Consider the following 13,654-nt stretch of genomic DNA (forward strand, 5'->3'; position numbering starts at 1 on the left):
AGCTCGGAATAATAGTGAGAAGTGTTTTACGTTTAAAAAGAGGAGAGGAGGCCTGAACAAGAATTAATTGAGTGATAAATCACGTGAAAATATGAGGAATATAAACAAAATGTAGAAAGCAATAAGATATGAACTAAGGAGGTGGTAACTAGAAGTCATGGATAAAACTCCTAAAGACGTGGAAGATCCACCCAAACAGCATAATAGTAAATTATTGTACTGACATGCTAATAAATTGAGAGGGAAGAGTCAATACGGACTTTTCCCGCTTAAAAATAGGAAGGGGGCTACAATTAGTGATAAGAAAGGAGCTAAAGGAAGATGTGCAGGATATTCTAGAATATGCTAGACTGCGATACAGTTACAGGAAAAGATTAATAGAAAAGAATGAAAAAGTACATGACAATTAATTTGAAGGAAAATTTTGTGAGGGAGGATTAGAGATGACACTAAAAGGACTAAAAAATAATAATTCCCCAGGGGTTGATAGTATGGCAAAACGATTTCAAGCTTAAATCTCCAAATTTTTTTTTTCAGAAGAAGCATGGTCAATGCATTTTAATCTGTTTCCCAGGGGTGATTATATCAAACCGAAGGTCCAAGATAATTGGGAGGGAGCTCATTCAAACGAAAATTTAAAGCTCTTTTTTTAAGTGATCATACAGATTGGGCCATGGGAAAGTTTTGGTTTTTTGCCATTTCAGGGAACCAAACTACAACTTTACCCCATATAGGACGAATCTTCAATTAATTTAAGATTTTGAAAAGCTAGTAAATTGATTTTAAAAGTACTAATAACTATAGTTTAGGCTTCCCAGTTGCAAAAGAAGTAATTCCAGACGGTGGCAGTACTGGATTCAACCAAGTTGATTCCCTTTATTTATAATGAAATTAGACTACGTTTGATGATCTTTAATGGTGTATCATCTATGATGAGGGGGGGGGGGTGAGTCATTGTTTAGGTGGGGGTAGAGTAGATTTCTAAAAAAGCCCATTTTAATGGACAAACTACTTACTCTTCATGAGGCTTCAGATAAATGTTGAAAGATGCAGGAGGGGGGAGAGTAGAAACTAATTAAAATGTTTCTCTATACAGCTAAAATGTTATATTCCCATATCTAGCAGCACAGAAGTGGAAAAGACAAGACAAGTCGTATTAACCCCACCAGGAAATTTCTTTTGGGTGGCGAATACTGCTAGGAACTTAGTTTTCAGCAATTTTAAATGGTAATATTGTTCTTTTTCTTTTTATATGAAGTACTTCAATGTATTTAAACAAATATATATAATGTATTTATCGATAAGAAAATCCTATTGCAGAGATTGTGATGGCTTCAGTTTCCAATCATACAAACAATAATACACCATTTCATCCAACCAAAATTCTTTAGCAATAACATTAAGAAGGACTTATTACCATGATTGCTAATCATAGTTTTAAGTTTTTAACTTGCTCCTTACTTTAGTTGAATAGCTTTTCTATTTTTTAAAATTAAATTTCATGAAAAATCGATAAATATTTCAATAATCTCTGTTTGGATTTTGATGGTTGATCAAAAAGTTCGTGGTAGCAAACTATAAAGAGCCACCCGGCTCAGTTGTAACCAAAACTCTAAAAAACGGAATTTTGTTACAAATAGATATATAACAGGAAATAGCTTATTATGTTCCTTTGAAATATATAATTTTAATTAAGTTTAGTGTTACCAATCAAGAAGCTAAGAGCATGAGAAAGTTTGTCTGATTTTCGAAAAAAGGAGGAAAGACCCTCTAGAAGTCATATAATTTTTTTATGAAAATCTTATTATCAGATTCACTGTATCAAAGAAGCCTACTGTAGAGGTTTCAAACTCATATCTGCAAGTATGTGGAATTTTATTATTTTTGCCAGAAGAAAGATCACAGATGCCTGTTTATGCATTTATTAAGTTTTTTTCTAGGGGCGATCGTAGCGAACAAATAAGTCTAGGACGTCGGAAGAGGGCTCATTCTAACGGAAATGGGAAGTTCTAGTTTTTTTTTAAGTGACTAAAAAAATTGGACGGTAACTAGGCCCCTCCTACCCCACTTTTTCCCCAAAATCATCCGATCAAATTTTGAGATAGCTATTTCGCTCAGCATAGTTGAAAGACCAAAAAATTATATCTATGGAGATAAAATGACCACCTACAGACCCTGTGGAAAAGTTTTTAGGCTATAAAATTTGCTCATTGCTTACCTACAGCACTTCTTATTGGGAAGCATGTACACATTTATCGGGTGGGGAGGGGAGGATGAATTTTTCGCTGTGAGTATTTTACAATGGTACATTTTTCATTGGAGTGGGAGGTTTCCAGGGGGTTAAGTTTTGAAGGAAAATTTTTCACCGGGTGAATTTGCCAGAATTTCTATAAGAAAATCCTTTATATGTCTTGCTTTTTCTATACGGACTCAATTTTAGGCATGATGTTAAGGTACTGACAGTTTTGAATTTTTTTTATCAGACGCCAAAATATTCAATGGCCTTAGACTCAGTGTTTGTAAAAAGTAATATATGATCAAAGTAGTTTTTATGAAGTAAAACATTAAAACTAAGATTAAGAAAATCAGATAAAAGTCTCTAATTAAATATTGAAATTAATTTTGAGTGCAAACATCAAACAGTATATTTGACACCTTTATACTTCATAGTTGTAAAAAATCATTTTTAAAAATCTTTTTCAAAGTGATAACTAGATAAATACAATCAGTCCTGGAAAAAAATTAATTAATGATATCAAAACACAGAAAACGTATCCGTTCAGTAGGAAACGATAGAAATTCCCAGAGTTCTATTCAGGTGAAACATTCCTGATTGTAATGGCTCAATATGTCAGCCGATGGGTGCTCTTGCAACGCAAGCACCAGTTGACAGCATATTTGTTAACAAAATTGCCCCATAAGAAGTTGTTTTCCTTGTGTTTTTTTTCTGTAATTATACGAACTTTGTTGTGTACTAATTGCTGCAATAATTACTAATAAACAAATACATATTTAGAATCACCATAATAAGCTGATTCTTTGATTTAAGTTTATCAATAGTTGCGCCTTTATGCTTTCGTTATTGACAAGGATCGTTAATTACTTACCTTCTATTATTATGAAAAATCTGATTTTCTTTTTGTTACTCAAATAAAATCATACAGAATTCCTTTGGTGTTATAATTGCTTTATATTCACAAATTTCCAGCCGGACTACTGTCCTTCTGCCCTCCTCCTTGCCGGTGCCCATGACCAGCATTACTGCCTTTGAAACTAGAAAGTTCGATGTATAGTTTTTTGATAATGTTAAATCGATTGGTCGTGTTAGAATTGTAACAGCTTTTTTGTGAGCTTGGGTCTAAAACAGTAATATCATGCCACAGAATGGCAGAACTATTATATTACTGATGTAAAATCTTTGTTAGTACTAAATAAGACCATCAAAACTTTCAGTTTTCTTTTAAATGAGCCTTTTCCTTGTACTGCCGGTACAATATAATTCCCCCCGTGGGGAAAAATAAACACTTATTTCTCATCATTCTTGTTGAGGGTGGGCTCCATCTTCTTCTAAAAGCGCGGACACATTGTCTTAGGCTTGTGGCTTCTGATGGGTATATTTAAACCTAATAAATTTTGTATGTTTGATGTCATGGTAAAACCGATTCTTTTATGTATGTATTACAATCTTTGGTCGTTTTAAGCTTGAATTACAATAGAAACTTTTTTCTGATCGTCTTTAATTTATTGTGGCCCTTCTTTTTTTTTTTCTTTTGGAAAAGTTTTTTGATCGGAAAAAGCTTTTCCAAATTAATTATTTTGTATGGACAAACAATTTTGCCCCTACTTTTTCCATTAAACCTCATTTTATTCAAAATTGTAGAGAGCTAATAGCTTAAAAAACTATTTTTAAATGTAAATTAACAATTTTCAAAACTATCTGCTTAGTTTAAAAAAAAAATGAACACAGGAATATATATTTTAGAGTATTTTGGGGGTTGAAGAGAGGGATATCAGCCAAGTTATTATTTTTGATAATTGCTGTATGTCATAGGCTCATATTTATTATTAATTTGTTTTACGTTTGTTTAAGGTTTTGTTTATTCCTTCGTGTTAGTTTTGAATAGATTAAGTTTGTTTTATTGTTTCATTTTATGTATAGCCTACTTAATTTGGTTTTAATTTTGAGTCAGCAGAGAAAGTACGTCAATTTAACATAAAATTTAGTTTCTGTTCAAAAGAGTCACTCATTACTTACTGCTAATTATCTTAAAGAAGAGGCTGCCCATTGTTCACCACCTGGTAGATTCCAGAGCTTCACTTGTTTTTGTGTACTTCTAAGACTCGCCACTCCTGGCGCGCATCACCTGGACTACGTGATTTTTGAAAATAGGCATTCTCTCACCATGAGAGGTTTGAAGTTTCTTTCATCTAGATAGTAATTACAAGACTTTGGTTATACGTCCGCTTTTATCAGTTAATGATGTTTATTCAAATAAAACCTAATTGCACGAGAAACCCAAACATTGTTCTGCAATAAACAATGAGAATTTTTTTTTTATTTCTTTAGATTAAATAAAACAAACACAGTTTTCTACGAAAGATTACGACCAAATTTAAAACTTTAAACGACCTTTATCTACCAATATAAGATATAAAGATGTTTGGTCAATGACTTTGAGATCAATTCAATGTCTGAATCCTTCGTTGGAATTAAATACAAAAACAAGTTTTTTTTTTCAAATGTGAGTAGGAACCACCGTTAAAACTTAAACGAACAGATTTTATTCCATGCATGAAGGGGGCTGCTCCTTTCTAAGTCCCAGCTCTTTATACTAAGGTTTGAATTTGTGTCACAATTCCTTATGATAGACTGCTCGAAGTCAAGGCAGTGGAATTTGAATTAGAAGTATTTTTGAACAACTTTAAGACCTTTGCGTAAAGAGCGAGGGTTGAGAAAGGGGAAACCCACCTCATATATGGAAAAATTTCTGTTTGTCTTAAGTTTTAATGCTGGTCCTTTCTTTAAGTTAAAAAAAAAATTGTTTTTATTTAGTTAAAATAAAGGATTTAAAGACTGATTTGATTGAAAGATTGTATTCAAACAAAGCACAGTCCGCTTAGCTTTCTGCTTAAAAGCAGGGGGATGATAAGGAGGGATAAGGGAGATAAGGAGGGGGATGGGATGATGCAAAAAGCCACTCGCCCATTTTTTGCCTCAAATGACCTCAATTCAAAATTCTAGCACGTTTTCAATCCGTCCAAAATGCTACTTACCAACTTTTGTGATACGAACTTGGCAAAAGCGAAAATTTCCAAGTGCAGCTTTTCTGATATGTTCTATGCTATTACAGTTGTCAGGTTCTTAGAACTTCCATAATGGCATATCTCATGAATGTATTTTTGTATAGAAAATTTGATGTCTTGTGCTTGGATCGACTCATCAAGGCTATTGATCAGTGGTTAAAAAAAAAAAAAAAAAAAAAAAAAGGGAATGTGCTTATTCAAAATTTGAGTTTTTATACCGATGGATCCACTTTTTAAAATTACTACTACGAATTACGGAGATTAAGGATGGCTCCAGTCTCCTTAGCAATAGGAAAGCTATTATGGTTTAGGATGCATAAGGAATACTATTCATCGGCACCAGTCCCAAAAGTAGAAAATCCAATAACAAACTCAACCAAAAAATCTCATAACTCTTGGGGAAACTCTCTTTTTTGAGCCCCTAAATTTTTCCTAGATTGTTCCAAGTGGTGATTCTGGTGATGCAGCAAGAAAAGCATCCTACATATTAAGGAACATTAAATACTACTCTAGGATTAATTGAAACTGGTACCTGTCTGCTTCCCTACTAAAACAAAGCTTTCCACTTAAAAACAGAAACATGGATAAAAAAAAGATAGAAAACTTTAAATATTTTTTTCCCGATGGCTCCAAAATAACCACCCAGCTCACTCGCATCATGCTCTGGCTCAAGAAAAAGTAAAACTACTCTCTTTGATCAAGGATCTCTTTGAATATTATGCCCTATTCGTCAATGCATTTGAGGTCCAATTTTTTCCTAAGAAACCCAGGGTTGGACCCTTACCACTTTTCTGCAAAAACAATTGGTGGCATACAGAAAAAAAAGCAGAAGAAAAGGGACAAAAAAACCTCTGTACCTGTATCGTAATACCGTAATGAGCTCCGCCTGTAATTATACAGCCAGTCTCGAGCCTGGAAAAAAGAGGAGGGTTTGGCGGCAGACAAGTAGCCAACCCCTGGAAAAAAGACTTGCCATAGAACCATTTAGTTTTGAGTGCCAACATGATGCCGAGTATACAACCTGCTGACGACTATGGACCACCCTCGAACACCATGACGACGAATTTGGACCGCCCTCAGACACGATTTTTGAAAGCGAATTGTCTAATGAAACTTGGCTTTTGGAATGTAAGGACCATGGCCCAACTTCCAAAAACAGAGCAAGTTGTTGTTAATAAAATGGACAGATATGGCATCAGCATCCCTGCTCTGTCGGAAGTCTGTTGGACAGTTGCAGGCAGTCAAACCCTAGTAAAGGGATTCACAATCCTGCACAGTAGCACCAAAAAAAAGGAGAGAAGCAGGTGTTGCCATAATGCTGTCCAAATCTGCGTCCACAGCTCTAACTAAATGGACATCCATATTTGAGAGGATCATTGAGGCACGGTTCACAGGTTGACAAGCCAAGCTAACAGTAGTCGCATGTTACGAACAAATTGACGACACAGATGATAAAACAAAAGACGGTTTCTACAAAACCCTACAAGCTGTCGCCAAAGATATCCCCAGCCATGATCTCGTTTGCTTTGTTGGTGACTTCAATGCCAAAGTGGGAAGCACAAAGTCCTACTATCCTGAAGTTCAAAAGCTTGTTGAGCAAAGCTAAAATAACACGATCCTTCATTAAACTGAAATTTTAACTTGAAAGTCATTCTCCAAATACTTCCTGAATTAAATTACCACTGAAAACTGAACCGCATATAATCGACACAATTTGGATGGGGGAAAAAAGTTACACATTTTGTGGCTGTTGTCCCAGTAAAGCAGCATGTTGATTAAAATCATTCTTCACTTCTCACTTTTTCATGTAGCCTTTCGCATAGTTGCTTGTATCTCGCAATATTTCTTCCAGGAAATTCATTAAATTGCGAGGGATCACATAATTTAAAGGACATGTGAGACATTCTTCAACAGCTTTATTGAGGTCTAAGAAGTATACTTGACCATATAAAAGTACCTTCATTGATTTGAGAAGGACGTGCCTTTAAATTGATTTACTAATGAATTTGTCCAGCTACTTTAAAGCTAAAAACATTACGACTATTGATGGTACGATCATCGCTTAGCTCGAGCAAAATACAAGTTCAAGTTTTGGATTCGTTTGTGGAACTCTTTAGAGAGCAAGTGACATCCTAAAAATGGCAAACTAATGGATTCAAAAATTGTTGAGGCGGCAATGCAATTCGACAATAAAAACAGCAATCTCCAAACTCATTAATTTTGTTTGCTACTCTTTCCTCGCAAAAATAGAGGGCTTCAAAGTAAATATATGCGATGTTGAAGGGTTCCAATGACTTGTAATTTACATTTGCGAAGTTTACGGTATCTTTATATGTTTGTACTGTTTTTTTTTGCCCCTGCTAGTTGGCTTCGAAGATTGTGGCGACGTTGTTCTTCTAATCTAATATTTCTTTCTTCTTCAATTTCTTTTTTGACTTATCCTGATACTCACTGTCGCAAGCCTTATAACCGCACAATTCTATGTACTTCACTTTCATTTTTATTTCGTCCTGATTTTCACTGTCGCATGTCTTCTAATTGCAAGTATCTTTGTTCTTACTTTAACTATTTACATGTTCTGATTATCGCTGTCACTTGTCTTCTTACCGCTAGAATATTTGTTCTTCACTTTCGTTGTTGACATGTTCTCATTCTTGCTGTCTCTTGCTGTCTTCTAACTGCAAACGACTTTGTTCTTCACTTTCATTTTAAATTCTTTTTGATTCTTGTTGTAACAAGTCTCCTAGCCACATTTTCTTTCTTTTCCGTTTTGGATTTTCATGGTTTCAGACTATAGTTTAAAGCCCTTTGCTTTAGCTGCCAATATTGATCTAGTCTCAATTGATGGTCTAGGCCGTTCATTTACCCCCATTATGGATTTACGTTGTTCTGGCCATTCTCTTGGACTTATCACGTTTGATAGTTTTAGGTGGTTGGACAAAAAAAATTTTCTAACGATTCATCATTTATATTAATTGTAAATTTACGATTTTGGGTCGTCCTCTGGTCATATTTTCTTATAGTTATAAAACTCCTTAGAGAGCTTCCGAAGTTAGACTGATAACTCTCCTTAGAGAAAAGTGGTGAGTAGTTAGTTAAACTTAGTGAGATCTAGATTGCTGTTTCAGGCCAGAAAAGCAATAAGGAGCTGCATTAGAAAAAATTTCATATATAAATGTCTATTAACTAACCATTTCGTTTAATATAAAACTATTTTGGCCGATATTACTCCAGTCAGTTTGCCCAGTTTCATTAGGTATAGGTACACAGCTCAGTCTTATATAACGCTTCGCAGGGCGGATTTTTAAGACAACTAATAAATTTATCAGTGTAAGAATTTAGCCTATTTTTGGTGGACTTTTTGAACTATTTACTGGCTGAAATCTTTTCTTAGCATAACCCTGATTTTGTTATCAATGTTTAGTTGAGTTGGTTCTTATTTAAACAGGTCATCTAAAGAAAAATCTTGGGGGGGGGGGGGGAGAATGTGACAAGGATGCCAATGATTCACCAAATTGACAAGTTTGTTATGAAAAAGTAAAAAAAAAATGAGGGCACTGAACATTTTTGGGGGGTGGGGGAGGTGCCCCTCCCCTTTGACCCCTCCCCCTTGATTTGACCCTAAGTCTCAGGAACTGGTTATTTCTAAAATTACTATCCTTTTATTTTCATATAATAAATATGCCAAGCTTGACGTCTCTGCGCTACTCGAATTAATTCTCCAAACGCTGTTTAATTCGGTTGCATCAGGAATAGGCCACTCTATGTGAAAGGCTACCAAGTTAGCTATGGATAATTGAAAATAGCTAAATAGCAAAGAGTCTTAATTCAGTTTCGCGAGAAAATACTGAGTCCTCAGTGGTTGGAATTTGTAATTTTCTTTAGAAGCGAAGGAAAAATATTATTTATTTGCTAGGGATATGGCTTTTAAAATTTCTTTATTACTCTCCGTCCAGCTACATAAACTTCACGGATATTTCTGTCATCTCCAAGAAAGATAAATTTTTGGACCAGCTCTTCCATAGTTTCGTATCCAAAGATGTCAATATTTCCAGCTTTTGGTGAAAGATTCACTCGTAGGGCGTCAAAATCTTTGCCAACTTCAAAGTTTCCGACTTTGTCTGAAATCCCGAGCACTGAAAAAAATATTTGATATCTCTAAAAAGGTAGCTTCTATGTCGGTTAATCATAATTCGAAACGAACTAATGGCTTATGGAAAGACATAACTCATTACAAACAAAAACTAAGGGTGAAGCAGTTATTTTGCTATAATTTTACAGTTCAGTGGAAATATACGACTTTGATACGCTTATTTAAGAGTTTTCTAAGAAAGAAATTTTCAAAGTTAGGATCGAGCCAAATTAAACCAAAGACGAGCATAAGATAAAATCATTGAATAATTCAAACTAAGAACAAAAAGAATTTCTTATCAATGAATAAATGAGTTAACCAAAGCTATTCAAAATACACATTGTTTACGATAAAATTTAGGACCTCTACAGCTTTTAAGAGGGAGATGGAGACAAGTTACACCACTTGTATTTGTAAAGCTTCATTATTCTTTGTGTTTTGTCTCTCTTTCTCTGTGCCTCTGTGTCAAAATCTGTATATTTGCGTATTTGTGCCTCTGTGTCTCTCTTTGTGTGTTCGCGTGTTCATGTGGTTGAGACTGTAGGTCTGTGGATGTGTCTTTTGTCCTTGTCTGTGTCTGTGTCTCTGACTCTGTGTGTTTGGGTGAGTTTTTGTCTCTGTGTCTGTCTTTGTGTGTTCCTTTGTTTGACTCTGTGTATTTGTTTGTGTGCGATTTGGTGTCAATAAATTTTTGTGCCTTGGTGTCTTACTCTGCGTGTTTGTGTATATTTTGTCTTTCTCTTGTGTCTGTGTGCCTGAATTTTTGTGTATATGTGTGTTTTGTCTCTGTCTGTTCGCGTGTCTTACTCTATGTTTTTGTGTGTTTGTCACTGTGTCTGTCTTTGTGTGTTTTTCTGTCAGACCCTGAGTGTTTGTGTGTGTTCTTTTATCCCCCTCTCTCTCTTTCTCTCTCTCTCTGTGTGTGTGTATCTGAGAGTCTCACTATTTATGTTTGCCTGGGTTAGTATATGTCTTTTTGCATTCGTTTGTCTGACTCTATGCGTTTGTGTTTGTGTGTATGTGTTTCTGTCTCTCTGCTTCTGTGCCCGTGTGTCTGAATCTGTGTTTTTGTGTGTGTTTTTGTCTCTGTGTCTGTCTTTGTGTGTTTGTGTATCTGACTCTTTGTGTTAGTGCGTGCGTGTTTTTGTATATCTTTCTGTACCTGTTTGCTCTAGATGATTTCGCGTAACTGTGTGTCTGATTCTTTGTGTTTGTGTGTGTGTGTCTGTCTCTCTATCTTTGCCTGTCTGTATGAGCGTCTGTTTACCTGTCTTTGTGTCTGTCTCTATGTGTTCGTCCATCTGACTCTATATATTTGTCTGTGTTTTGTCTCTTTCTGTGTCTTAGCGTCTCTGTCTGAGCGCAGCGTCTGTGTTCATGCCTGTGTGCCTGATTTTGTAATTTGTATATGTGTTTCTGTATCTCTCTGTGCCTGTTTGTCTGAGTGTTTGTTAACCCGTCTGTGTCTGTTTGCATGCCAGAATGTCTGACTGTGTATTTTTGAGTGTTTCTATCTTTCTCTGAGCGTCTATGTCTGAGTGTCTCTTTGCGTGCCTGGGTGTCTGACTTTGTGTGTGTGTTTCTTTTTGCCTCTCTCTATGCCAGTGTGTCTGAGCGTCAGTTTGCTTGTATCTGTGTCACTTTGCATGTTGTATGTCTGATTTGTTGTGTTTGTGTGTGTTTTGTCTCTCTCTCAGTGCTTGTGAGTCAGAACGTCTGTTTGCCTGTCTCTGTTTGCCGGTGTATCTCACTTTGTGTGGTTGTGTGTGTGTTCTATGCCTGTGTGCCTAAGCATCTGTTTGCATACATGTGCGTCTGAATTTCTTAGTTAGTGTGTTTTTCTCTCTCTCTCTCTCTCTCTACCTGTGTCTCTCAGTGTCTGTTTGCCTGTCTCTGTGGGCCTGTGTGTTTGACTTTACTTTGTGTGTTTTCGTCTCTCTCCAAGCCTGTGTGTCTGATCATCTGTTTACTTATCTCTGTGTGTCTGAATTTGTGTTTGTGTGTAATTTTTTATATCTTTTTTCCTGTGTGTCTCAGCGTCTGTTTCTCTGTCTCTGTGTTTCCTTTTGTCTGAATTTGCGTGTTTTTACCAGTCTTTCTCTATACCCGTGGGTCTGACCGTCTGTTTGCCTATCTCTTTGTTCCTATGTGTCTGACTTTGTGTGCTTATGTTTGTGCTTTTATCTCTTTCTCTCTCTCTGTGTCGATGTTTCTGATTGTCTGTTTGCCTGTCTCTGTGTGTAGGCTTTTTTTGTGTGTATGTGTGTCTGTGTTTTTTGTCTCTTACTGTACCCACGGGTCTGATCACGCGTTTGCATGTCTCTGCGTCTCTTTGCATGCCTCTGTGTCGGAACTTCTGTTTACCTATCTTTCTGTGCATATGTGTCTGACTTTGTCTGTTTTTTTCTCTCTCTGTGGCTGTGTGTTTGAGCGTCTGTTTACCTGTCCTTGTGTGCCTATGTGAAGAAAAGGACATCTTGAAGCAAAAAATCTGAATAGAAAAGAAATCACGACGAAAAAATATCTTAAAACAAAAAATCTTGAACTTAAAAACACCTCAAAAGAACAAAACGCTTTGTAAAAAAACATCTTTTAAAGCGTTTCTTAGTTTCCCACGGCTGCACCGTCCTCAGTTACAACGGGGGTTCCCCACTTGACTAGTGGACTTTGAGCGCTAGCAAGTCCCGTGAGATTATGTCATCTTATGTTACAAACACCTCTTTGTAGTATTACACAACACCCAGGTGTACATTATCAATAAAGTTGGCGTCTCGAGAGAATCACCGTTAAACTTCTTCGTGGTTAACGGTGAAGAAGAAAAGAGTAGCGGGTAGGGGTCCATCAGAATTCGTTATGACATTACTACTAAGGGAGGGGCGATATGTCTAACCTCCATTCATGCGGAGCAATATTTGGACTAAACGTGCAATACATCTATTGAGAATGAGATGATCCCCTCTTGAGTCGGAAGTGGTAGACTCTGGCATAAAACATTAGTTTTTGACAATCAAAGCACTGAGATAAGAGCTTGAACTATAGTGCGAAGATTGAGGTATTTAGAGGATGGCAACCTCCCTTCTACCCGAAACATCTTGTTTATCTGTGTACAGCAAATATTCCTAAATTAGCCGTTATTCTCAAAGTATTGATTTTAAAAATGAAAATTAAATAAGGTGAATACAGGGCTTTAACGGTGGAGTAATTCTGTTCTGTAATTTTTGTTCGCTTTATGTCTGACTTCATCGTTTCAGACTTCATTAATAACAACCTCTTTTAGCTCTGAGTTATGACTTATTGTCAACAAGTAACAATACTCGACTCCTCCTCTATTCCCATTCCATTTCGTTGAATATTATTCTTTGCTTTTTCGAATATAACGATGGGTAACTGCTAATTAATCTAATAAGCAACTTCTAGGATTGCCAATCGAACTTATATACCCAAAAGCAAGAATTACCTTCGGCGCCACTGATTGTGGCTAGTCTTAAAGCATCCTGATAGTTAAATGGTACATATCCACCATCTTTTGCAGAGGCGATTATATTTGAGACAGTTATTGAACACCTCATGGCATCTAACATAGAAATGCTGTATCCTCCCGAAACATCTGAAATGAATAATTTGCACAGTTTCACATTCAGATACATAAATTCAAAATTAGATAATGTAAAAGTATATTCTAACTTAATTAGGGAAGCAATGAGAAACAGCAAAGGCACAGACAACTGAGGGATCATTGGACCTTATCTTTATATACAAAAATTATACGTATCTCATATGGAAATGTTGGGAGAGATTATTTACAAAGTAAAACCGTTCTGACACAAAATTCTGTGAGTTATTAGGCATATTAGTTGTTTCTTGACACCCATGTCAGCCAGGTAAACAGTTATTTATTTGGCTTGAGAGGAAAGAGGGTGTTTGAGAAATTGCAAAACAGGTGAACTGTATAAAACAAGTTAAATTGGAGAGACAATCGTGAAAACCTTGATATGTAAAGTAATGGTGGTCCTATTGCTATTTACTTCCCAGAAATATCTTTTCTGCCCTTGTTTGTCTATTCAAATTGGCGAAATGTAATATCTTTCTAATCTTATTATTTGTACGTTGAGACAAAGAATCTTCTAGCAAATCCATCCACTGCACTCTCTTATTAATCCCTATTACGATTTAAGTATAACTGAATAGAAAAAGGGGGAGGCAGGATCAAAACATTGC

General features: G+C 35.9%; 1 protein-coding gene across 5 annotated transcripts in view; it reads right to left on the minus strand.

Annotated features, from left to right (window-relative positions):
* Positions 1-9,172: 9,172 nt before the first annotated feature.
* LOC136038006 (guanine deaminase-like) overlaps positions 9,173-13,654 on the minus strand; it is an 86,661-nt gene continuing 82,179 nt past the window's right edge. For all 5 annotated transcript variants that reach the window (XM_065720926.1, XM_065720925.1, XM_065720923.1 and 2 more), the window contains 2 exons: positions 12,894-13,043; positions 9,173-9,440 (listed from right to left, as the gene is read on the minus strand). In XM_065720926.1, the coding sequence (XP_065576998.1) occupies positions 9,232-9,440; positions 12,894-13,043 (359 nt within the window). In that variant the 3' untranslated portion in view covers positions 9,173-9,231. The remainder of the gene's footprint in view (positions 9,441-12,893; positions 13,044-13,654) is intronic.

Source organism: Artemia franciscana, chromosome 17, assembly GCF_032884065.1.
Source record: "Artemia franciscana chromosome 17, ASM3288406v1, whole genome shotgun sequence".
NCBI lineage: Eukaryota > Metazoa > Arthropoda > Branchiopoda > Anostraca > Artemiidae > Artemia > Artemia franciscana.